A 25664-nucleotide genomic window follows, 5' to 3' on the forward strand; every position below is an offset into this window, starting at 1 on the left:
CCATATAAGAGCGTTGGTAAAACTATACTCTCATACATTCCCCTCTTTGCCTCCAAGGACAAAGTTCTTTGTCTCCACAGACTCCTAAGTGCACCACTCACTCTTTTTCCCTCATCAATTCTATGATTCACCTCATCTTTCATAGACCCATCCGCTGACACGTCCACTCCCAAATATCTGAATACGTTCACCTCCTCCATACTCTCTCCCTCCAATCTGATATTCAATCTTTCATCACCTAATCTTTTTGTTATCCTCATAACCTTACTCTTTCCTGTATTCACCTTTAATTTTCTTCTTTTGCACACCCTACCAAATTCATCCACCAATCTCTGCAGCTTCTCTTCAGAATCACCCAAGAGCACAGTGTCATCAGCAAAGAGCAGCTGTGACAACTCCCACTTTGTGTGTGATTCTTTATCTTTTAACTCCACGCCTCTTGCCAAGACCCTCGCATTTACTTCTCTTACAACCCCATCTATAAATATATTAAACAACCACGGTGACATCACACATCCTTGTCTAAGGCCTACTTTTACTGGGAAAAAATTTCCCTCTTTCCTACATACTCTAACTTGAGCCTCACTGTCCTCGTAAAAACTCTTCACTGCTTTCAGTAACCTACCTCCTACACCATACACTTGCAACATCTGCCACAATGCCCCCCTATCCACCCTGTCATACGCCTTTTCCAAATCCATAAATGCCACAAAGACCTCTTTAGCCTTATCTAAATACTGTTCACTTATATGTTTCACTGTAAACACCTGGTCCACACACCCCCTACCTTTCCTAAAGCCTCCTTGTTCATCTGCTATCCTATTCTCCGTCTTACTCTTAATTCTTTCAATTATAACTCTACCATACACTTTACCAGGTACACTCAACAGACTTATCCCCCTATAATTTTTGCACTCTCTTTTAACCCCTTTGCCTTTATACAAAGGAACTATGCATGCTCTCTGCCAATCCCTAGGTACCTTACCCTCTTCCATACATTTATTAAATAATTGCACCAACCACTCCAAAACTATATCCCCACCTGCTTTTAACATTTCTATCTTTATCCCATCAATCCTTGCTGCCTTACCCCCTTTCATTTTACCTACTGCCTCACGAACTTCCCCCACACTCACAACTGGCTCTTCCTCACTCCTACAAGATGTTATTCCTCCTTGCCCTATACACGAAATCACAGCTTCCCTATCTTCATCAACATTTAACAATTCCTCAAAATATTCCCTCCATCTTCCCAATACCTCTAACTCTCCATTTAATAACTCTCCTCTCCTATTTTTAAATGACAAATCCATTTGTTCTCTAGGCTTTCTTAACTTGTTAATCTCACTCCAAAACTTTTTCTTATTTTCAACAAAATTTGTTGATAACATCTCACCCACTCTCTCATTTGCTCTCTTTTTACATTGCTTCACCACTCTCTTAACCTCTCTCTTTTTCTCCATATACTCTTCCCTCCTTGCATCACTTCTACTTTGTAAAAACTTCTCATATGCTAACTTTTTCTCCCTTACTACTCTCTTTACATCATCATTCCACCAATCGCTCCTCTTCCCTCCTGCACCCACTTTCCTGTAACCACAAACTTCTGCTGAACACTCTAACACTACATTTTTAAACCTACCCCATACCTCTTCGACCCCATTGCCTATGCTCTCATTAGCCCATCTATCCTCCAATAGCTGTTTATATCTTACCCTAACTGCCTCCTCTTTTAGTTTATAAACCTTCACCTCTCTCTTCCCTGATGCTTCTATTCTCCTTGTATCCCATCTACCTTTTACTCTCAGTGTAGCTACAACTAGAAAGTGATCTGATATATCTGTGGCCCCTCTATAAACATGTACATCCTGAAGTCTACTCAACAGTCTTTTATCTACCAATACATAATCCAACAAACTACTGTCATTTCGCCCTACATCATATCGTGTATACTTATTTATCCTCTTTTTCTTAAAATATGTATTACCTATAACCAAACCCCTTTCTATACAAAGTTCAATCAAAGGGCTCCCATTATCATTTACACCTGGCACCCCAAACTTACCTACCACACCCTCTCTAAAAGTTTCTCCTACTTTTAGCATTCAGGTCCCCTACCACAATTACTCTCTCACTTGGTTCAAAGGCTCCTATACATTCACTTAACATCTCCCAAAATCTCTCTCTCTCCTCTGCATTCCTCTCTTCTCCAGGTGCATACACGCTTATTATGACCCACTTCTCGCATCCAACCTTTACTTTAATCCACATAATTCTTGAATTTACACATTCATATTCTCTTTTCTCCTTCCATAACTGATCATTTAATATTACTGCTACCCCTTCCTTTGCTCTAACTCTCTCAGATACTCCAGATTTAATCCCATTTATTTCCCCCCACTGAAACTCTCCTACCCCCTTCAGCTTTGTTTCGCTTAGAGCCAGGACATCCAACTTCTTTTCATTCATAACATCAGCAATCATCTGTTTCTTGTCATCCGCACTACATCCACGCACATTTAAGCACCCCAGTTTTATAAAGTTTTTCTTCTTCTCTTTTTTAGTAAATGTATACAGGAGAAGGGGTTACTAGCCCATTGCTCCCGGCATTTTAGTCACCTCATACGACACGCATGGCTTACGGAGGAAAGATTCTTTTCCACTTCCCCATGGACAATAGAAGAAATAAAAAAGAACAAGAGCTATTTAGAAAAAGGAGAAAAACCTAGATGTATGTATATATATATATGCATGTGCGTGTCTGTGAAGTGTGACCAAAGTGTAAGTAGGAGTAGCAAGATATCCCTGTTATCTAGCGTGTTTATGAGACAGAAAAAGAAACCAGCAATCCTACCATCATGCAAAACAGTTACAGGTTTTTGTTTCACAGTCATCTGGCAGGACGGTAGTACTTCCCTGGGTGGTTGCTGTCTACCAACCTACTACCTACTGTATTTATCCAACCTAAATTTGAAACTACCCAATGTTATAGCTTCGATCACCCTACTGGGCAGACCGTTCCACTCATCAACTACCCCTATTACTAATGTTCATTTATACATTTTATTAGTGCTTTACATTTATTTGGCATTCTTTTCTGCATGTAAATCTATATTTATGCTAGGGAAGTGAACCCTGAAGTGACCTAGAGTCCTTATGGAGGGGGATTTCCCTTCCAAACAATAACCTCTCTTCCCCCCCCCCTCCCTGTCTTCCATTCATCAACAACAGCCTTCAATAAAGGTAACTGTCATGTTGAATGTTCATTCGTTTGTGCAAGTAAATCTATCTTTTAGGTAAAAAAAAAAAAAAAAATTTTGTTGATACTTCTGGGTGTCTGGAACGAATTAATTGGATTTACATTATTTCTTATGGGGAAAATTGATTCGAAAATCGTCTATTTCGATAATAGTCCCCCTTCCAGGAACGGATTAAGGACGATAATTGAGGGTTGCTGGTTTCTTTTTCTTTTTCTGTCTCATAAACACGCTAGATAACAGGGATATCTTGCTACTCCTACTTACACTTTGGTCACACTTCACAGACACGCACATGCATATATATATACATACATCTAGGTTTTTCTCCTTTTTCTAAATAGCTCTTGTTCTTCTTTATTTCTTCTATTGTCCATGGGGAAGTGGAAAAGAATCTTTCCTCCGTAAGCCATGCGTGTCGTATGAGGCGACTAAAAATGCCGGGAGCAATGGGCTAGTAACCCCTTCTCCTGTAAACATTTACGAAAAAAGAGAAGAAGAAAAACTTTATAAAACTTGGATGCTTGAATGTGCGTGGATGTAGTGCGGATGACAAGAAACAGATGATTGCTGATGTTATGAATGAAAAGAAGTTGGATGTCCTGGCCCTAAGCGAAACAAAGCTGAAGGGGGTAGGGGAGTTTCGGTGGGGGGAAATAAATGGGATTAAATCTGGAGTATCTGAGAGAGTTAGAGCAAAGGAAGGGGTAGGAGTAGTGTTGAATGATCAGTTATGGAAGGAGAAAAGAGAATATGAATGTGTAAATTCAAGAATTATGTGGATTAAAGTAAAGGTTGGATGTGAAAAGTGGGTCATAATAAGCGTGTATGCACCTGGAGAAGAGAGGAATGTAGAGGAGAGAGAGAGATTTTGGGAGATGTTAAGTGAATGTATAGGAATGTATAGGATATCAGATTGGAGGGAGAGAGTATGGAGGAGGTGAATGTATTCAGATATTTGGGAGTGGATGTGTCAGCGGATGGGTCTATGAAAGATGAGGTGAATCATAGAATTGATGAGGGGAAAAGGGTGAGTGTTGCACTTAGGAGTCTGTGGAGACAAAGAACTTTGTCCTTGGAGGCAAAGAGGGGAATGTATGAGAGTATAGTTTTACCAACGCTCTTATATGGGTGTGAAGCATGGGTGATGAATGATGCAGCGAGGAGAAGGCTGGAGGCAGTGGAGACGTCATGTCTGAGGGCAATGTGTGGTGTGAATATAATGCAGAGAATTCGTAGTTTGGAAGTTAGGAGGAGGTGCGGGATTACCAAAACTGTTATCCAGAGGGCTGAGGAAGGGTTGTTGAGGTGGTTCGGACATGTAGAGAGAATGGAGCGAAACAGAGTGACTTCAAGAGTGTATCAGTCTGTAGTGGAAGGAAGGCGGGGTAAGGGTCGGCCTAGGAAAGGTTGGAGGGAGGGGGTAAAGGAGGTTTTGTGTGCGAGGGGCTTGGACTTCCAGCAGGCATGCGTGAGCGTGTCTGATAGGAGTGAATGGAGACAAATGGTTTTTAATACTTGACGTGCTGTTGGAGTGTGAGCGAAGTAACATTTATGAAGGGGTTCAGGGAAACCGGCAGGTCGGACTTGAGTCCTGGAGATGGGAAGTACAGTGCCTGCACTCTGAAGGAGGGGTGTTAATGTTGCAGTTTAAAAACTGTAGTGTAAAGCACCCTTCTGGCAAGACAGTGATGGAGTGAATGATGGTGAAAGTTTTTCTTTTTTGGGCTACCCTGCCTTGGTGGGAATCGGCCAGTGTGATAATAAAAAAAAAATAATTGAGGGACCACTGTAATGCATATAAGAACTGATTTACTCTATTCTGTTTATTACAATATACAGTAAACTACTGTATAAACATTTAAAAATATTCCAGAAATGTTATAAATCATGCAAAGGTGACATTAAAAAAATATTAAAGATGGTTGACACAAACCCACTACCAGTACAGTATGCTCCTCACTTAACGATCAGTTCACTTACCAACCTACTCTTAAGAATGGAACCCCGTTATTAAGTGAAGAGAGGCTGTATTTTGAGCATGTTAGCTTCCATTGTTTGAGCTGTCCTAATAAATATTTGAACATTAATATTACAGGATGGAGCTCTTGTACCTGAACCAGACAGACGTGGAAAACACCTACGACCAGTCAAGTCTCCCAACCAAATGAGCCCCAATCATAATGTTGAAACCTACAATACTCACAAAATCAAGAAACCTCGCACTACAAAGAAGAAACCAAACAAACTGGAGAACAAGCAAATGTACACTCCACCACCCCCACCAATGGGCCATATCCATCCTCACTGTACTCCTCCTCCCCCACCTGCCCATGCTACAACCATGCAGGAGCCTCCTCATGCATATATCCCCAATGGGGATATATACTTCCCTGGCCATTACCTCGAACCTCACCAATCCATGGCGCCGCCTCATGTGAATCAAATTCCATCCTGCCAGAAGATGTTAGAGGCTCCAGCATACTTTATGGCTGGCATGAAAGAAAATACTTTCCACCAGTAATTTAATTAATACAATCATCCATCAGATCGTTAATTTACCTCTTAATTTTACTTGCATTTGGGGGACCTCTGCCTACAATATATTTGTGCTCAATAATAACCCACCTGGAGACTGACACTCAGAAGATTAATTGATTCATGTATTTTGATCCCCGTTGTGGGATCAAGTATACAGATCAATCAATCTTTTGACTTTTTGTTTCCATGTGGGTTATTATTGAGCATTGAGAAGTGTTCATTACACTTCAGTTATTCATCAGTATTTGTCATGAAGAAAATTCATCATAAAACAATGGAATATTGAAGTTCAAGAATGTTCACCTATTTATAGTTTTTCTGTGATAAAACTAATTAGTTTTTAATTTTAGGAGAGCTTCCATTGATATGTGAAAAAAATAAATAAAATAGACACGTGTACAGCACTAGAAAACCTTTATAAAGGAACGTTTTGCTCACCAGGAGCTTAATCAGACCAATGTTTTGCTCACCAGGAGCTTAATCAGACCAGTGTTTTGCTCACCAGGAGCATTATCAGACCAACATTATCAGACCAATGTTTTGCTCACCAGGAGCATTATCAGACCAATATTTTGCTCACCAGGAGCATTATTAGACCAGTGTTTTGCTCACCAGGAGCATTATCAGACCAATGTTTTGCTCACCAGGAGCATTATCAGACCAATGTTTTGCTCACAATCAATCCAGTGTAGTTGGTAAAGCTGGTGAGGGAATCGTATCCTGATAAAAGTTTCTAAAACGCTGCACGTGTAAATTTTATACACTTGCTGGTTTACATTCTCGTATACCTCGTGTTAAACAAATATAGAACTTTCGACAGTAAACTTATAATAAAGAGGAGTGATTGGCTGCATGATATGAAGCATCAGTAATATACTACAAGAGCTGTGCTTGGACGAGGTGGTGTGAGGGACTCTAACAGCAAGGTGTTGACTAAGAAACATAAAAGAAAGAAGGAGCACTGCAGAAGGCCTACTGGCCCATACAAGGCAGGTCTGACTCACCCATTCATGTACTTATAGTGCATAAATTTACAATATCTTTCTCTTTCAACACACTGGCCGTATCCCACTGAGGCAGGGTGGAAATTTACAATATAAAGATCAATATTTTATTAGGAACAAATCACTAATAATTTGCACTAAAAAGAGGCATTATTAAAAGAAGAAACAAAGTTTTTCTTTTTACGTTTAGTAGTTTATACAGGAGAAAGGGTTACTAGCCCCTTGCTCATGGTATTTTAGTTGCCTCATGCAACACACATGGCTGACAGAGGGTTCTTTTCCACTTCCCCATGGAGAGGATTTTTTTTTAACATGCTGGCCGTCTCCCACTGAGGCAGGGTGACCTGAAAAAGAAACTTTCACCATCATTCACACTATCACTATCTTGTGAGAGGTGCGCAGTTATGACAATTTTGATGTCGCTAAACAGAAAATATTGTAATAAAATTAAACATTAAACCTGCAATGATTAAAAAATTGTTTCTGTCCTGAACCACTGCCAAGTCAGTTATGACTTGACACAGTGGTCTAGGACACACTGAAACACCATCATAATTTCTCTCTCCTGAGATGAATTATTTTAAGTTGTTGCCACCACCACATTGTGAGTTTGTTACATGAACACTATTTTGTTCTAAGTAGAACTTTGTTATATGTAGGATTACATTGAATATATCTAAATACTCCTGAATAGAGGAGAGATGGAAAGAGAAAAATGCAATATTATAGAATCCTTTATTGGTGATATTTTTTCTAATACACTTACTTTTTATCAGGTCGCAATACATTTGTGAGAATAAAGAGTTCATTGGTCATTTCTTAAGTCTAGTATGAAATTTCTTGATGGATTTGTACTCCCATGAAGTCCAGCAACAAATTAAGCTTTGTTACTCAAGCTTGATCTTTGACCAACTCTGGTATGTTGCACGAGTCCAAGATGGTCACTGCTTGCCATCTTCACAATTTAACTTTTAAACTTTTTTTTTTCTTTTTCTTTTATGAGTTTGAAGTTGTGTAGAATAAATTTCTGAAGTTACTTTTAATTCAAAGTCAAAATCAAGGGATTAGAGGTCAGGTCAAGGTCAGATTTAACCTCTTTGTTGGAACATAAATGGAAAAGTTTGCTAAATAGTTATTTACTTCATTCATGCAAAGAAATGGATATGTGTATGATATTTGGCACAGCCGCAACAAAGTACAGTAACTAGACTTATCTCTGGCAGCTACAACTGAGTGTTGACAATTTTCATTGCGTTTCACTTGGGATTATGCGAGGGCATTGTTTCAGCCAAGGATGTTACAATACTTTGTGTATAGGTTATTTTAAGCCTTTAAAATAAGTATAACTGAGAATGGGTGCCATGTAATTAAAATTTATAGCTTTTCTAGTAATCTTGCCTATTGGCTCGGCCTTCAGAGAGATAGGCTTTCACACTAGTGAAGGCTCTTGATTCAAGGTGTTAGAGCTGTTTTTTTCTTCCTCAGATCAAACCTGATGACCCCCTTTCTGTTTGTTCTTCAGGCACTGTATAACCCCTCTGGGTTCAGCTCTTCAAAATGAATTTAATAATTTCCTATTGACTTTCAGCTCTTGATAATGACTCAGATCTTTGTGTGATGGACATCAAATGGTCCTTTAACTTGAGATTATAGCAATAGAGTTGTGTTTTCCACTGAACATTCCATAGACTTAAGCATTTTTGTACTGTAAAGAAGAATTTGATTTTATCATTAGATACTTTTTGCTTTAAAAAGAATAAAAGGTGAATGATGCAGTATTTTTTAGTTCTATTTAATTTTAACACATTAAAATAAAAAGTTATTTTCCTAATTTACAGATTAGGGCAACTTTAACCCTAAGAATCTTACATAAAAGTTATAGATAAGTAAAGTTCATGTGCAACAGTTAAGTATCTTGATTTGTGAATTATTTTGCCTACACAGATTTCTTCAGTTCAATACAGTGGACCCCCGCCTTACAAACGCATCGCGTTACATTAAATCCGTCATACGAAGCATTTGAACGCAAAAATTTTGCCTCGCCTCACGATAAAAAGCTTGCCTTACGTGATTCGTCCGGGACGCGTCCCATGTGTGGCCTCAGCGCCAGTGTTTACAAGCCAGCCACTGCGGTCGCATCTACGCATACATTCGGTACATTTCACATTATCCCAGTGTTTTTAGTGCTTGTAACTGCAAAATAAGTCACTTTGGACCCCAAAAAAGCTTCTAGTGCCATCCCTGTGGTAAAAAGGGCAAGAATTAGTACGGAATTGAAAAAAGAGATTAAGGAAATGTGTGCAAAGTGGGTTGAACTGCAAACCTTTACAGATGAAAATTCCCCTGACACAGCTACTGCAAGCCATGTTGGCAACCTGTACAATGATAATGTTATGGCCCATTTTAGGAAAGTCTTAAAGGAACGGGAGGTACAGAGCTCTATGGACAGATTTGTTGTGCGACAGAGGTCCAGTGACTCTCAAGCTGGTCCTAGTGGCATTAAAAGAAGTAGGGAAGTAACCCCAGAAAAGGACTTGACACCTCAAGTCCTAATGGAAGGGGATTCCCCTTCTAAACAATAACTTCTACACTCTCTCCTCTTCCCATCCCATCAGTCATCACCAGATCTTCAATAAAGGTAAGTGTCATGTATTCTGTTCTTAGTAGAGTAGTAATTGTGCATGTCTTCTTCAGTTTGTGTGTATTAAAATTAATATTTCATGTGGTAAAAAAGTTTTTTTCATACTTTGGGGTGTCGGGAACGGATTAATTTGATTTCCATTATTTCTTATGGGGAAAATTAATTCGGCTAATGATAATTTCGGCTTACGATGAGCTCTCAGGAACGGATTAATATCGTAAGGCTGGGGTCCACTGTACAGAGGAAATTAGAGAGAACAGAGGCAGTGGATTAGATAAAGATGATGTAGTGTTGAGGTCGTCAGTTCCTCAGCCCTGAGAGCTGGTCAGTCCCTCAGCCTTGAGAGCTGGTCAGTCCCTCAGCCCTGAGAGCTGGTCAGTTCCTCAGTCCTGAGAGGTGGTCAGTTCCTCAGTCATGAGAGGTGGTCAGCTCCATAATCTTCAACAGTGTTCAAGGCTGATCATGTCATCTTGACCTCTTCACTGCTTTTACTGTCTCTATAGTCTACTCTGTATTTGACTGAAGAACCCTACCATAAAGGCAAAACATTTCAGAAATAGATTCCCAACTGTTGCATGTGTCTTATTCATCTACTTGTCAGTACATATTGTACTATATCATACAAAAGTTGTATCCTAAGTTTGTGTGTTTGACTGTGAGGTTCTTATTGGGTGACAATATAATGCTAGGTCCAATGTATAGAATATAGTCAGAAGAATGCTATGTACATGTGGGCTTATTGTAATGGTATTTTGCCAGAGCATTTTCTCTTTGGCTAAACCTAAATGTTATACAGTCGTCCCTACAAATTCTTGGGCTTCTCTTTTATTGTGCTTGATTATCACACTGTTTTTATTGATGGGCAGGCAACCAATGAATAGGTTCAGTTATCCAGTGCAGCTGCAATCATTACAATGTTTTTATTGATGGGAAACCAGTAAATAGGTTCAATTATCCAACATAGCCGCAATCATCACTTTAAGATAAATCTGTCGGTTAAAGATCGGGCACATGCACCTCACTTAAAGCCACATATTTTCAGGGGTTCCTGTCCCCTTTTGTGTAGCTTGTGGACTGTGGAGCACCTTATAACTGCCCACGACTTAGGTCTTTCTGCTTTCATGGTTGTTTATAATTACCAGAGTGCTTGTAGGAATCTTGGTAAACTTTCTGGAGTCTCTTTTAACAGACATTTTTAATAGGGTTTTTAACAATTCTGGATATTTTAAGTTGGTGTGACAGTTGTGTTTTGTTCATGATAGTAGTTTTTATTGTTTGTTTATTTCATTGTTTTTTTCTTGTGTGCTATACTCATTTTATATTACCAAGAGCATTGAATGATCTACAGTTATACACATTCAAAGCAGTCTCATACTTCAAAACTACCTCCGTACATCCAAATATCTCTATTCTTAGTATTTCTTACGGATGTCAATATTAACTGGATTAAAGCAATATGCAGTATTACAGAGATATGCTCTCTGAAATATAAGGAACCCAGATTTTATATTTTTTTAGTATGGCTGGCAGAAACAGCCTGGTTGACCAGGCCTTGATCCACCACGAGGCTTGGTCATGGACTAGGTCACTGGGGCATTGAACCCCAGAACTCCCTCCAGGTAAACTTAATTTTGTATTATTCATGGTCTTTGTTTTAATGGGACCTCAAGGAACATAACTCGTAATTTGTACAGACGACTGTATGAGACATGTTGAGCATTTGCAGGGACGTATGTTTGTCAGTGATAATATTGTGATTGGTTGCTCTAATGTACTTTCAGGTAAGATAATGATTCTATTCTAACTAGGACTGCTATCTTAGATAACAAATGATACTACATATGAAGTCTATGAAGTAAACATGTCTTATCATGAAATAGTATTGCTTGACTCAGTTATCCAGAACCTATTGGTACTGAATTCAAGTCAAACCATTGATTTCAGTGGCTTGAAGGTTCAGTATACAGCCTCTCCTCACTTAGTGACATACTCGTTTACCAACACCTCGGACTTACGATGGGCTCTCTGACCAGTATGCATACCTAAATAATGTATATTAGATCTGATTTCCTCTATTCTGTTTATTACAATATACAGTACACTACTGTATAAACATTTAAAAATATACCAAAAATGTTATAAATGGTACAAAGGTGACATTACAACAATATGAAAGATGGTTGACACAAACCCACTACCATTATAGTATGCTCCTCACTTTGTGATAAATTCGTTTACCGACGTGGTCCTAGAACAGAACTCCATCGTTAAGTGAGGAGGGGCTTTATTTCAATATGTCTTTCTATTGTATTCAGGTCAAGAAGTTGGCAACTCAGCTGCCATGACATGAATTTAATTTTTATTTTCTAGTGTGACTGTAAATGGTCCAAGTCGTACCAAAATGTTGTCGTAAGCTCCTCTCACTTATGTACGAGTTATTTGTGTATTGTTCCAGTCACGGTATTGTGCTTTTTTTGTCCTTTAATTTTTGTTTCTCTTGCCATGCGAGCTTCAGCATAAAAATTACATTGATATTTGTGCCTACATATTTGTAAGTTTCCCCATTATTTTCATTTAGTTGTTTTTAATGCACCGGCCATCTCCCACCAAGGCAAGGTGACCTAGAAAGGAAGAAAACTTTATAAAGTTTTTCTTCTTTTTGCATTTAGTAATTTATACAGATGGGGTTACTAGCCTCTTGCTCTCTACTTTCATATAGACTAATTTTAATAGGTTTTAAAGTAGAGTGGGTACTTTGGCTGCAGACTGTAGTTTTTTATTGCCATCGACACTTAAAAACTATGTGCAGAATATTTCTTGTTATCAATTCTGTGATTTTTTTCATGCCATATTTATAGTTGCAAACTTTAAATATACAAAATGTATTATAATGACTGGCATTGAGTGATGATGGGGTCCAGAGTAACCACACTGTTTGTCCTGTGATAGCAATTTTGAAGTTTATACTAGAGTAATGCATTCTGTAAATAATCGTATGGACAGCCACACTTAAGGGAAGGTGTTCCTAATGTTTCAAGAATCTCTCTAATTACTTGAGAACTAACAGAATGACTGGACCTTTCAAATGACCTTCGTGGTCAGGTTGATTTTTGTGCCACATTAGATTAAGATTAGACCCATAATAAGAGAGAGACTAATGGTCTCTTAGTACAAATTGATTCAGATTAGGTACTAGTTACTCAACTTCACTTGGCGAAGATGTATAGCAAGTCTTCCTGGCTCTTATTAATTGTTCATCTTGACCACTTGCAAGGATGAAAACTATTACCGTCTGATTCTGAAGTGAAGTATACCTTATTTGCTATGTGAGAAAGCAGGTCGCTTTCCCAGATATATTACATACCTAAACACCCATATTATTGTGCAAGAGTGATATCTGGAAGTATCCTTAGAGGAACTTCTATATTTGTGGAATAGGGTTGTGACAATGCTTTATTTTTGAGATATTAATTTTTTTTTTGTATTTACAGGTGTTCTATATATATATATTTATTTGTGTGATTATCCATTAATAATTTGATCAAGGTCATCAGATTACAACATGTGGAGAAAAGATGGAAAGTGTCTGGTAAGTTGAATATACACATACGTACTGTATAATTAATTACTCTGTTGCTAACTAATTAAATTTAAAAGTTAATGTATAAAACATTATTTTGACTAAAAATGTTGCTTAAGTTTATTTTTTATTATAGAAATAAAACACTTAATTATAGTAAACCCTGGGCTTAATGAGCTACCCAGAATAAGAGGAAGTGGGCGGTCAATAATGGTAATTGTCATGGATAAAAGAAATAACAGATTTAAGAATAAAATGCAGATTTAAGATTGTAGTGTGTATGTAGATATAGAAGGGTGGGTACAGGAGGGAAGAGAAGCAATTGGTGGAATGATGAGTGGTAAGGGAGAAAAAGTTAGCAATATTTCAGTAACCAGTGGGCTTTTTTTCTGAATGAATCGCCTCAGCAGATTGTGTCCTGTCTCTCCAAGAGCCTCTAAATTGAGCTCTGTTAAATTGAGGGTTTACTCTGCATCTAAATGTTTCAACTTTAATCATTTCTATAAGTTTCTTCCAGTTTTCTAAATGTTATTACTATGTTTGCAAGCCAAAAGTAATACTCAATATAAAATTATTTTCCTCTGTGTGTAGTAATAGTCTGTGTGTGTGTGTGTGTGTGTGTGTGTGTGTGTGTGTGTGTGTGCACGTGCATGTGAGCATGTACTCACCTATTTGCAGTTGCAGGGGTCGAGTCATAGCTCCTTATGTGTATGTGTGTGTGTGTCTGTTCTTTATTTCAGCTCAGTAGCCATCTTCCACTAGGGTAGGGATATCCAAAAAAGAAAACTCATTCACCATCATTCTTTCCAGAAGTGTGTTATCACAATCAGATTACCCTCTGACTGTCACATCCCCATCCCTTCTCCACAGTGCAGGCACTGCCCTTCCCACCTCCATGACCCAAGTCCAGCGAACCAGTTTCCTTGAATTCCTTCATAAATGTGTTCTTACCTGCACTTCAACAACACATCCATGAAAAAACTACTTGTCTCCATTTACTATCTAATGTGATTTGCAAGCCTGTTAAATACTCAAGCCCATAGAAATCAAAACTTATCTTACCCCATTCCTCCAACTCATTTCTGGGATGACCCCAACCCCTCCTACTTTCCACCCCCAGATTTATACACTCTTTGTCATCTTATCCCTGTCTATCCTTTCTACATGTCCAAACCACCTCAATAAACCCTCCTTAGCTCTCTGAATTATGCATTGGCTGCAGAGGATACTCAACTGGTGCGAGTGGCAACACACTGGGCATTATGCTCACCCTTAGGTATTTGTCTCTGAGTGAAATTTGCAGCCCCTTCCTCAGGTCTTGCTCCTCCAATCTTCATGGCCTTGCATTTACTGGGGGGGGGAGGGTGTTGAATTCAAGCAACGACTTATCTGACTACTCGTGCAATTTTTCCAGACTCCTTTGGAGCCTTGTCCTCATGTTTCTGTTTTCATCAGTTTTACATCACCAAACAAGGACATCTCTAGCTTAATCCAATCTGGAATGTCATTCACATAACTCAAAAGCATTACCGGTTCTAGTCTCAATCCTTACAGAACCCCATTTGTTACACTTTCCCCATTTGATGTCTCTCCTGACAGTCACTCTTTGCTTTCTTTCACTGTGTGTGCATTTGTAAATGTATGTGTATACAAAAACAAACAAACAAACACACACACACACACAGAGGTAAGTACAGTGGACCCCCGCATAACGATATTATTTCAATCCAGAAGTCTGTTTGGGTGCCGTTATAGACCGAATTTGTTCCCATAAGAGATATTGTGAATTACATTAGTCCGTTTCAGACCCCCAAAAATACACTTACAAAAGCACCTACAAAAATACACTTACATAATTGGTCGAGTTGGGAGCTGATCGTTATGCGGGGGTCCACTGTACTGTACTGTACATAGAATGGATATTGATTATTCAAGACATTTTATTTCTATAGGAAACAAATTTGGCTCACATGGAGACGCTGTAGTGGCAAATTTGCTGGTTTATCAATTTCTTCAAAAATGATAATAGATTATCAAAATTGATAATAGGTAACATAATGATTGACAAAAATTGTAACACGATTGGAAAAAACTTGGGGAATGGGCATGACTTGAATCCATGGCAAGTCAGTTCTAAAAGTAACAGGCCAGGTGCTCTAACCTGCTGCTAATTTTATGACTGTCTTGACACGAGTTTGAATCTTGCCCACTCAAGAGCTGAATAGGTAATTTAAACTTATGCTTTTTATGCTTTTTCAACCTGTCTTCCCAGCTTGTTTGCAGAGGAGTGATCAAGTCCATGGTGTGTTGCTCAAAACTAAGCAGCAGATGAGCACAAAGTTAGTCTGTATATGTCTATATACTATTTTTATTATGTAAAATGTTACTGTAATACAGTAGTTCTCATTGTATGTCTTTCACTTAGCACAATGTGTGTTGTGTATGATGTGAGAGGCATTTATGTTCTTAGATCAGAAATAAATTTATTATTATTATTATAATCAAAAAGAAGCGCTAAGCCACAAGGACTATACAGAGATCAGAAATAAAGTAACAAGCGATTTGCTGACTATGGACTCTATTGCATTTTATAGTTTTTGTACACATAACATAATGAGTAATAAAAATATGCAGTGCATATTTTATGTTAATCAGTGTGAGGATAGCAAGTGTCCATTGTAGATCTCTTGATTTAATTTTTGACTCCTTAATTGCTCTTAATGCAGATTTATCAATTATAGTACTGTACTGCATTGCCTACAATATATCTTTCTTATACTAGTGCTTTTATACTGATTTACTGTTTACACATTTTTTTTTTTTTTGGCATCAAAGCTTATGTATATTTATATTCACTGTGACAAACACAGATGTGATCAGTATTTTGTAGTTTCATCACCAGTTAGCTAGAGGTTTAAAAATGGCCAAATTCAGGTTTATATAAAGCATGAGCAACATATCAAGGCAGTACTATGCATTTGTGCAATACCTTCGAGATGGCTATTCAGCAAGTAGAATTATTGAGTTTTTTTTAACTCAACTTTTGACCATCCAAATATGTCTTTATAAGACCATGAAAAAGACGAATGCTTAGAGGCAAGACAGTTACATGTATGTTCGTTTTTTTTTTTTTATGCTGTCACATATTGACAATCTCGGCTGGTCTCGAATGCATTCTGACTAAAGGAAATACCCCATGTTGATGTGATGTAGAAGGCTTTTTATAGGGTTTAAGTTGCATCATTCAACATTGTACTAGAATGAACATAAAATTTTTATATTGTTTTATTCTTGTCATAAGATGTACCCCTCATAAAAAGTGTATCTGTGCAAAATTGCTTCATACAAAGGTAAGCAACAGGTTAGTGGTACGTAGAATTATGTACTGGGTTCAAGTAACAGATGATTTCCCAAAAGTAATTCTGAGTTCTCGGGAGGATCCATGGCCATGGCAACGTGTATTGTAACTTGGACTCCAGGAGAATAAGTCATTGTCTCATTACGGGACAAAAAAAAAGGGGGGGGAGGGGGGACAGCTTCAAAAATAAATTAAAACCACATACCAACCCTAAACAATGTTTCTGATGAGAGATGTATTTTTCCTTTTGTTTAAATGCTAAAAGTCAGTATCTAATATTATAGTCCTTGAATTTATACAAGTTTACTTGGAAGTGTATGGTTGCTGGTTTCTGGGCTCAGGGCATGGTCAGGGCTGCCAAGATGGATACTGTAACACCACAGTGCGTGGACACTTGGCATAGATGGGACATGGTCATGGCTGCCAAGGTGGATACTGACACCACACTGCCTGGACAGTCTACAATAGCTTAAGATGAGGAAATGCAAGTGTTTTTAATAGGAGGCCCAGGAATGTGGTATAGAAGGAAAGGGAGGTTATATAAGCCATTGCAGACCAGCTCTCCTCTAATCAGGTGATTTTGCTAGGCTAGCAAAACCACCTGATTACAGAAAAGCACTAACAGGACAATCATCTTTCAGGTAATAACAGTAGGTAAGCCAGAATGAACAGCAGTCATATCCTACTCCTAGGTATGCAGGGAACTTCTGGTGATATGTCCACCATCAGAGGCCCTGTCAGATGTCCATCTAATGGAGGGTAACCTGACATACCACAAGATTTAATTTCCACCAGGTGAGGTGACAACTACTGGCAGTACTGTCAATAAAAGCTCAGATCAAGACCCCTTTGAAGGGGAATATAATACTATATATTAACATTATTACGTAAGTACAAAACACACAAGGATTATACAGTGCTGCAGGGAGGATTTTGCATAGGTTAGGAATGAGCGGAGGGCAGTGGTATGTAAAAGTTGGTGCAGTAGGTTAGTTTCCAGTTGTTTCTCCATGTAGTACCTGTTAGCAAGTTGCACATATCCAATATGTAACCATGAAAATTCAGTCTCCTAAACTGAAAGGGGTGGGAAGATGGCCGGAATCCAAAATTATGGTTTGATAAAAAATTTGCAGTCCAGTGTTGCCAGCAGTTCTAAATGAGACCATTGAGAAATATGTTAAGTATTATTATTATTATTATAATCAAGGGGGAAGCGCTAAACCCGGAGGATTATACAGCGCCTGGTGGGGGGGGGGGGATGTGGAAGGCATTCAGGCTTAATTCGGGGAACTGGAGCACAGATCCAATTCCCTAAATCAAGAGCCCCTCACCAACATCAAGGAACCTTCCTTGAGGGGTATATGTTAAGTAAAAGGACAGATGCAACTAACATAGTTGGTAATTCTACAAACATTATGACCACTGACAAATAGTCTTGAGAAAGTAATACCCATGGGAAAATCAGTAGGTCGTGAATAGCTAGCTCATTATTCCTAACATAGTATCCAGGGTCTCGGCAAAAAGTGACTATTTTCTGTCCACTAGATTTGCAACATAACCAAAACTGTATATGAAGGACAATGGGATAAGGGATCTAATTTCCATATAGCCTGTAACACACTTTGGGAGTCTGAAACGACCACAGATGATAAGGCAGACATGGACACACTGTATTCGAGTGTTGCACATAAATTTAACATGAGAAGACTGCCCAATTCTTGTAAATGGCCTTAGATAATTCTTGCACAAAAAACTGCAGCACACCCAACACCATCGGGAGACTTAGAATCATCGGTGTACACTGCATAAGCACAAGAATGAGATAGGAAGTGTTCAAGCACAAGCTGTACTAATAACCTTGCAATGTCTTAGCACCAAGGGGGGGAAAAAACTCCAGGTTACACATTAATAAGCGAGTTTTTACTGGTCCAGCTTAATAAGCCATCCAGAGTAAATTTGCCATTATACCAGAGGCTAAAGATATCTAAACATTTTCCATCCTATCTAGGTGGTACCATTACAGGAGATGGGGGGAAAGGGGATGAAAGTGAAACAAATATGATAAATAGTGAACTTTTACTAACAACATTTAATATTATTTAAGATATAAGCATCAAAACACATCAATATCATTTACAAACTTAAAAAATGAGACTGTTGCTACACAAAAAGTTCAAGTCAAGACTTCAGGAAAAAATCTTATACTAAATATTTTGTACAATATATGAATTTTAATTATGTCTGAATGATGAAGTTTAAGTACAATGAGCATTTACTGTACAAGTCATGAAGCTTTAAATGTCGATGAATGAATTTATGAATATCCTTGTGATAAAATGTTTATTAGGTAGGCATATCTCTTAGACTACCCCATATGGATTCACTGACCAGTTGAAAAAAAACATTATGAACAAAAAAAAAAAAAATCCATAAATGGAATAATGACAACAGCCAACAGTGGCCTGTTGTGAAGTGCCAGTGTTACGTGCTTGTCACCTGCCAAGTGTCGAGCATTAATTACCATATGGCTGTTGCAACGCTCAAGCAAAATTCTATTCCAGAAAGATGTTCATCTTGCTAACCATTAAAATTATACACTATATAAAAAAAAAAAAAGGGATGTGTGGAGGGCCTTCCTTGACACAAGACATCCCAGTTTAGATTATGTAGCTGCATTTCCAATCAACCTTTCCAAGGATGCCTTGATGCTGGTAAAAGGATCCTGATCCAAGGAAATGGCACAATCTTTTCCTTCCTTGGACCAAACAATTACTGGTCATTTAGCAGGCGCTGTGTGATCCTTAAAAGTTTATAGCTTCCTCATGTATTATGATAAGATTCCAATTTAAAGTACAGCCTCTCCTCACTTAGCGACATACTTGTTGACTGATGTCTTAGACTTACAAAGGGCTCTCTGACCAGTATTCATGCCTAAATAATGTATATTAGAGCTGATTTCCTCTGTTCTGTTTATTTCAATATACAGTACACTACTGGATAAACATTTAAAAATACAGTGAACCCCCACATTTCGGCGACCACGACTCGTGAAATCCGACTTTCGGTAACTTTTTTCGGCAAGATATAGCCTCATGGTTCGTGATTCGGCGATCATCTGGTACACGTCCAGCGTCAGCACACACAGAGCCAGTCTCCCGTACCATTCACACTCGGTGTGCCATTGTTTACCAACGAGTGGCCATCATCCCATGCATGCATACGATACATTTTGTAATATTCCATTCTTTTTTGTGCTTCCAACTGCTAAATAAGTCACCATGGGTCCTAAGAAAGTTAGTGCCAGCCCTTTGGTAAAGAAAGTAAGAAACACGATTGAACTGAAGAAATCACTGAAAAATATGGAAGTGGAATGCGTGTTTCAGAGCTTGCCAGGATGTATGGCAAACCTCATTCAACTATCACTTCGATCGTGGTGAAGGGAAAAGAAATCAAGGAAGCTGTTGTTGCAAAAGGGGTAGATACGCTGACAAAAAAAAAGAGATCGCAAATCCTTGAAGAAGTGGAGAGGTTACTGTTGGTGTGGATTACCCAAAAGCAGTTAGCAGGAGATAGTGTTATGAAGTCGATAATTTGTGAAAAGGCAAGGCAGTTGCAACAAGTGCTGATGTTTGTGATTTTAAGGCCAGCAAAGGCTGGTTTGAGAGATTTAAGAAGCATCATGGCATACACAGTGTGGGAAGGTATGGCGAGGCTGCGAGTGCTGACAAAAAAGCGGCTGAAAAGTATGTTCAGGAGTTCAAGGGGTACCGAGACTGAACAATTCAAACCCCAACAAGTGTTCATTTGTGATGAAACAGGCCTGAGAGGACCTACATCATGCAGGAGGAAACAGCACTGTCAGGACACAAGCCTATGAAAGACAGGCTAACTCTCATATTTTGTAGTAATGCTAGTGGGGATTTCAAACTGAAGCCTTTACTGGTGTATAACACTGTTTTTGAACATCAAAATGGTATATACAATACCGACAGGTTGTTAGGTACCTAACAACACTGTTTTTCTTGAAAACTGGGATTTTCAGTGTTGCCAAGGCTAATTTGTGTGTTATGTGGAAGGCTAACAGTAAGGCATGGGTCACGAGGGACATTTTCCTTGATTGGTTCAATGAAGTGTTTGACTCTAGTGTGAAGACATACCTCCTGGAAAATAAATTGGAACTCGAGTGCCTCCTGGTAATGGACAATGCTCCTGCTCGTGTCATTTCCTTTGTTAAGGACCTGCCTAGAATGGGCCAACAGGCCTGCTGCAGTGTTCTTCCTTTCTTGGAAAAGCAAATGGTGCAGGAGTTTCGTTTCATCACAGTAAAGTTCTTGCCTCCCTAATACCACTCCTCACCTCCAGCCCATGGACCAGCAGGTCATTTCAAACTTCAAAAAACTGTACACCAAAGCAGTTTCAAAAGTGATTTGAAGTGACCTCAGACACTGAATTGACCCTAAGAGAGTTCTGGAAAGATCACTTCAATATCCTCCATTGCATAAACCTTATAGGTAAGGCATGGGAAGGAGTGACCTCCAGGGAGGATTTTAAATGGTTTGGGACTAACCCTGAGGAGCCTATGCCAGTTGTGGAAAGTATTGTGGCATTGGGAATTCCATGGGGTTGGATGCGAGTTTCGAGGATGTGGAAGAGTTGGTAGAGGACCATGATGAAGATCTAACCACTACAGAGCTGCAAGACCATCTGCAATAGCAACAGACCACAGCTCAGGAAACTGCTTTAGAGGAGGAGGAAGAGAGATGGAGGAAGGTTCCTTCTTCAAAGATTAAGGACATTTGTGCAATGTGGACAAAGGTGCAAACATTTATGGATGAACTTCACCCTGACAAAGCTGTTGCAGGCCGTACTGGCAATACGTACAATAACAATGTTGTGTGCTGTTTTAGGGACGTTTTAAACACCAGAAACAGAGTTCTCTGGACAGAAATTTTGTATGACAGGGGTCCAGTGACAAGCTGGTTCCAGGGCCATTAAGAAACAAAGGGAAGTAACCCTGGGAAAGGACTTGGTATTCGAAGTCTTTATGAAAGGGGATTCCCCTTACAAACAAGAGTGTACCTTCATCCTCTCCCCTCCTCCCATTTTCTATCACCCAAAAGTCTTCAATACCTGGAGTTTACCTGGAGAGAGTTCCGGGGCTCAACGCCCCCGCGGCCCGGTCTGTGACCAGGCCTCCTGGTGGATCAGAGCCTGATCAACCAGGCTGTTGCTGCTGGCTGCACGTAAACCAACGTACGAGCCACAGCCCGGCTGATCAGGAACTGACTTTAGGTGCTTGTCCAGTGCCAGCTTGAAGACTGCCAGGGGTCTGTTGGTAATCCCCCTTATGTGTGCTGGGAGGCAGTTGAACAGTCTCGGGCCCCTGACACTTACTGTATGGTCTCTTAACGTGCTAGTGATACCCCTGCTTTTCATTGGGGGGATGGTGCATCGTCTGCCAAGTCTTTTGCTTTCGTAGTGAGTGATTTTCGTGTGCAAGTTCGGTACTAGTCCCTCTAGGATTTTCCAGGTGTATATAATCATGTATCTCTCCCTCCTGCGTTCCAGGGAATACAGGTTTAGGAACCTCAAGCGCTCCCAATAATTGAGGTGTTTTATCTCCGTTATGCGCACCGTGAAAGTTCTCTGTACATTTTCTAGGTCGGCAATTTCACCTGCCTTGAAAGGTGCTGTTAGTGTGCAGCAATATTCCAGCCTAGATAGAACAAGTGACCTGAAGAGTGTCATCATGGGCTTGGCCTCCCTAGTTTTGAAGGTTCTCATTATCCATCCTGTCATTTTTCTAGCAGATGCGATTGATACAATGTTATGGTCCTTGAAGGTGAGATCCTCCGACATGATCACTCCCAGGTCTTTGACGTTGGTGTTTCGCTCTATTTTGTGGCCAGAATTTGTTTTGTACTCTGATGAAGATTTAATTTCCTCATGTTTACCATATCTGAGTAATTGATATAGTAAAGGTGAGTGTAATATTATTTTACATATTTATGTACTTGACTTCTCATTGTTTTCTGTATGTAAATCTTTATTTAATTTGAATTTTTTTTTTATTTTTTTTTTATTTTTGGGTTTCTGGAACGGATTAATTGTATTTCCATTATTTCTTATCGGGAAAATGGTTTTGCCATTCATGAATTTTGACTTTCAGCAGACTCTCTGGATCGGATTAATCACAAAAAATGAGGGTCCACTGTATGCCAGAAATGTTATAAATGGTGCAAAAGTGACATTAAAACAATATCAAAAATGGTTGACACACTCACTACCATTATAGTATGCTCCTCACTAAGCGACGAATTTGGTTAACGGCATGGTCCTAGGAACGAAACTCCGTTGTTAAGTGAGGACAGGCTGTACTTTAACAAACAAGCTCTGAATCATATATAATATACACAAGTTACTTTTTGTGGCATTTAGTTCCTTTGGTTTCAAAATCAAATAAATTATATTAACAAGTAATAACTTTACTTTTTAATTTACAAATGACATCAAATTGTTTGCAACATGTGATACAAATGCGAGAAAATTACTTTAAAATCAAGGTAGCGAATACAAGAGAATTTTTTTTTAAGTTTTGAAGAATCTAGGTTGACGAAGCTTAAGACATAATGAGGACTGACTTATTTCTTGTCCAGACTGATACTTCGAGGTTCAGAAAATGGTCCCAACCGACTTTTGATATCCACTGCTCTTACTGCAAAGTGATACACATGGCCAGGCATAAACTGTGAACAAATAAACAAAACAAAATTAATATATATATTTAACCATAAAATTACAGAAAATATTTTCTGTAATATAATGTGAAAAGTGGTTAAAATTATGATCAAAATACTAGTAAAAATGTATTTTCCCTTAACAGGTAGACTTAAAATTTACTTTTATAAAAGAAATAGGAAACAGCAAACAGAAAGGAGAGTTGGAGGTATCAGGAGATGGACAGAATATTTTGAGGAATTGTTAAATGTTGAAGATAGGGAAGTTGTGATTTCGTGTACTTGCCAAGGAGGAATAACATCTTATAGGAGTGAGGGAGAACCAGTTGCAAGTGTGGGGGCAAAGTTCATGAGGCAATGGGTAGAATGGAGGTAAAGCAGCTGGGATTGATGGGACAAAGAGAAATATTAAAAGCAGGTGGGGATACAGTTTTGGAGTGGTTAGTATTTTTATTTAATAAATATATGGATATTGGCAGTTTGGAGGGATATGTTGTGTATCTTTATATGTGTATGCTTCTAGACTGTTGTATTCTGAGCACCTCTGCAAAAACAGTGATAATGTGCGAGTGTGGTGAAAGTGTTGAATGATGATGAAAGTATTTTCTTTTTGGGGATTTTCTTTCTTTTTTGGGTCACCCTGCCTCGGTGGGAGACGGCCGACTTGTTGAAAAAAAAAAAAAAAAAAATATATGGAAGAGGATAAGGTACCTAGGGATTGGCAGAGATCATGCATAGTTCCTTTGAATAAAGGCAAAGGGGACAAAAGAGAGAGTAAAAATTATTGGTGTGAAGCTTGGGTTGTAAATGCTGCAGCAAGGAGGTGGTCATATCCTGTCTAAGGGTAATATGTAGTGTAAATATTATGCAGAGAATTCAGAGTGTGGAAATTGGGAGAAGGTGTGGAGTTAATAAAAGTATTAGTCAGAGGGCTGATGAGGTGGTTTGGTCATTTAGAGAGAATGGATCAAAGTAGAATGGCATGGAGAGCATGTAAATCTGTAGGTGAAGGAAGGCGGGGTATGGGTCATCCTCAAAAAAGGTTGGAGGGAGGGGCTTGGACTTCCAGCAAGCATGCGTGAGCGTGTTAGATAGGGGTGAATGGAGACAAATGGTATTTGGGACCTGACGAGCTGTTGGAGTGTGAGCAGGGTAATATTTAGTGAAGGGTTATTTTTATATAGCCGGACTTGAGTACTGGAAATGGGAAGTACAATGCCTGCACTTTAAAGGAGGGGTTTGGGATATTGGCAGTTTGGAAGAAAATGTTATATATGCTTCTAAACGGTTATATCTGGGCACCTCTGCAACAACAGTGATTATGTATGAGTGAGGTGAAAGTATTGAATGACGATGAAAGTATTTTCTTTTTTGGGATTTTCTTTCTTTTTGGGTCACCCTGCCTAGGTGGGAGACGGCTGACTTGTTGAGAGAAAAAAAAAGTCTTGAGTATACCTGGTAAAGTGCATGGTAGTTATTATTGAAAGAATTAAGAGTAAGAAGGGTAGGGGTCATCCTCGAAAAGGTTGGAAGGAAGGGGTAAGGGAGGTTTTGTGGGCGAGGGGCTTGGACTTCCAGCAGGCGTGCATGGGCGTGTTCGATAGGAGTGAACGGAGATGAATGGTATTTGGGACCTGACGATCTGTTGGAGTGTGAGCAGGGTAATATTTAGTTAAGGGATTCAGGGAAACCGGTTATTTTTATATAGCCGGACTTGAGTCCTGGAAATAGGAAGTACAATGCCTGCACTCTAAAGGAGGGGTTCAGGATATTAGCAGTTTGGAGGGATATGTTGTGTATCTTTATATGTATATGCTTCTAAACTTTTGTGTTCTGAGCACCTCTGCAAAAACAGTGATTATGTGTGAGTAAGGTGAAAGTGTTTTCTTTTTGGGGATTTTTTCTTACTTTTTGGGTCACCTTGCCTCGGTGGGAGACGGCCAACTTGTTAAAAAAAAAAAAAAAAAAAATGTAAGATGGAGAGCAGGATAGCAGATGAACAAGGATGCTTTAGGAAGGGTAGAGGGTGTGTAGATCAAGTGTTTGCAGTGAAACATATAGGTAAACAGTATTTAGATAAGGGTAATAAGGTTTTTGTGGCATTTATGGATTTGGAAAAGGCATATGACTGGGTGGATAGGGGGGGGGGGCAATATGGCAGATGTTGTAAATGTATGGAATATGAGGTAGGATACTAAAAGCAGTGAAGAGTCTTTATGAGGATAGCGAGGCTCAGGTTAGTTTGTGTAGGCAAGAGGGAGATTATTTCCCAGTAAAAGCAGGCCTTAGATAGGGATGTGTGATGTCACTGTGGTTGTTCAATATATTTATAGATGGGAGTTGTGAGAGAAGTGAATGCTTGTGTGTTGGCAAGAAGTGTGGGGTTAAAAAGATAAAGAATAACACAAAGTGGGAGTTGTCACAGTTGCTCTTTGCTGATGACACTGCTTTTAGGAGATTCTGAAGAGAAGTTGCAGAGGTTGGTTGATGAGTTTGGTAGGGTATGTAAAAGAATGAAATTAAAAGTGAATATAGGAAAGAGTAAG

The 25664-nt window shown here is 39.0% G+C and overlaps 2 protein-coding genes across 10 annotated transcripts in view; one reads left to right on the forward strand and one right to left on the reverse strand.

Annotated features, from left to right (window-relative positions):
• The window catches only part of LOC128698543 (signal transducer and activator of transcription C), a 41231-nt gene extending 24932 nt beyond the window's left edge, over positions 1 to 16299 (forward strand). The window contains exon 7 of the mRNA XM_053790820.2: positions 5356 to 16299. Coding sequence (XP_053646795.2) covers positions 5356 to 5781 — 426 coding nt within the window. The 3' untranslated portion in view covers positions 5782 to 16299. The remainder of the gene's footprint in view (positions 1 to 5355) is intronic.
• A 3588-nt stretch (positions 16300 to 19887) lies between these two features.
• LOC128698541 (activating transcription factor 7-interacting protein 1) overlaps positions 19888 to 25664 on the reverse strand; it is a 109017-nt gene continuing 103240 nt past the window's right edge. For all 9 annotated transcript variants that reach the window (XM_053790812.2, XM_053790814.2, XM_053790813.2 and 6 more), the window contains one exon: positions 19888 to 23127. In XM_053790812.2, coding sequence (XP_053646787.1) covers positions 23023 to 23127 — 105 coding nt within the window. In that variant the 3' untranslated portion in view covers positions 19888 to 23022. The remainder of the gene's footprint in view (positions 23128 to 25664) is intronic.

Source organism: Cherax quadricarinatus, chromosome 88 (genome assembly GCF_038502225.1).
Source record: "Cherax quadricarinatus isolate ZL_2023a chromosome 88, ASM3850222v1, whole genome shotgun sequence".
Taxonomy (NCBI): domain Eukaryota; kingdom Metazoa; phylum Arthropoda; class Malacostraca; order Decapoda; family Parastacidae; genus Cherax; species Cherax quadricarinatus.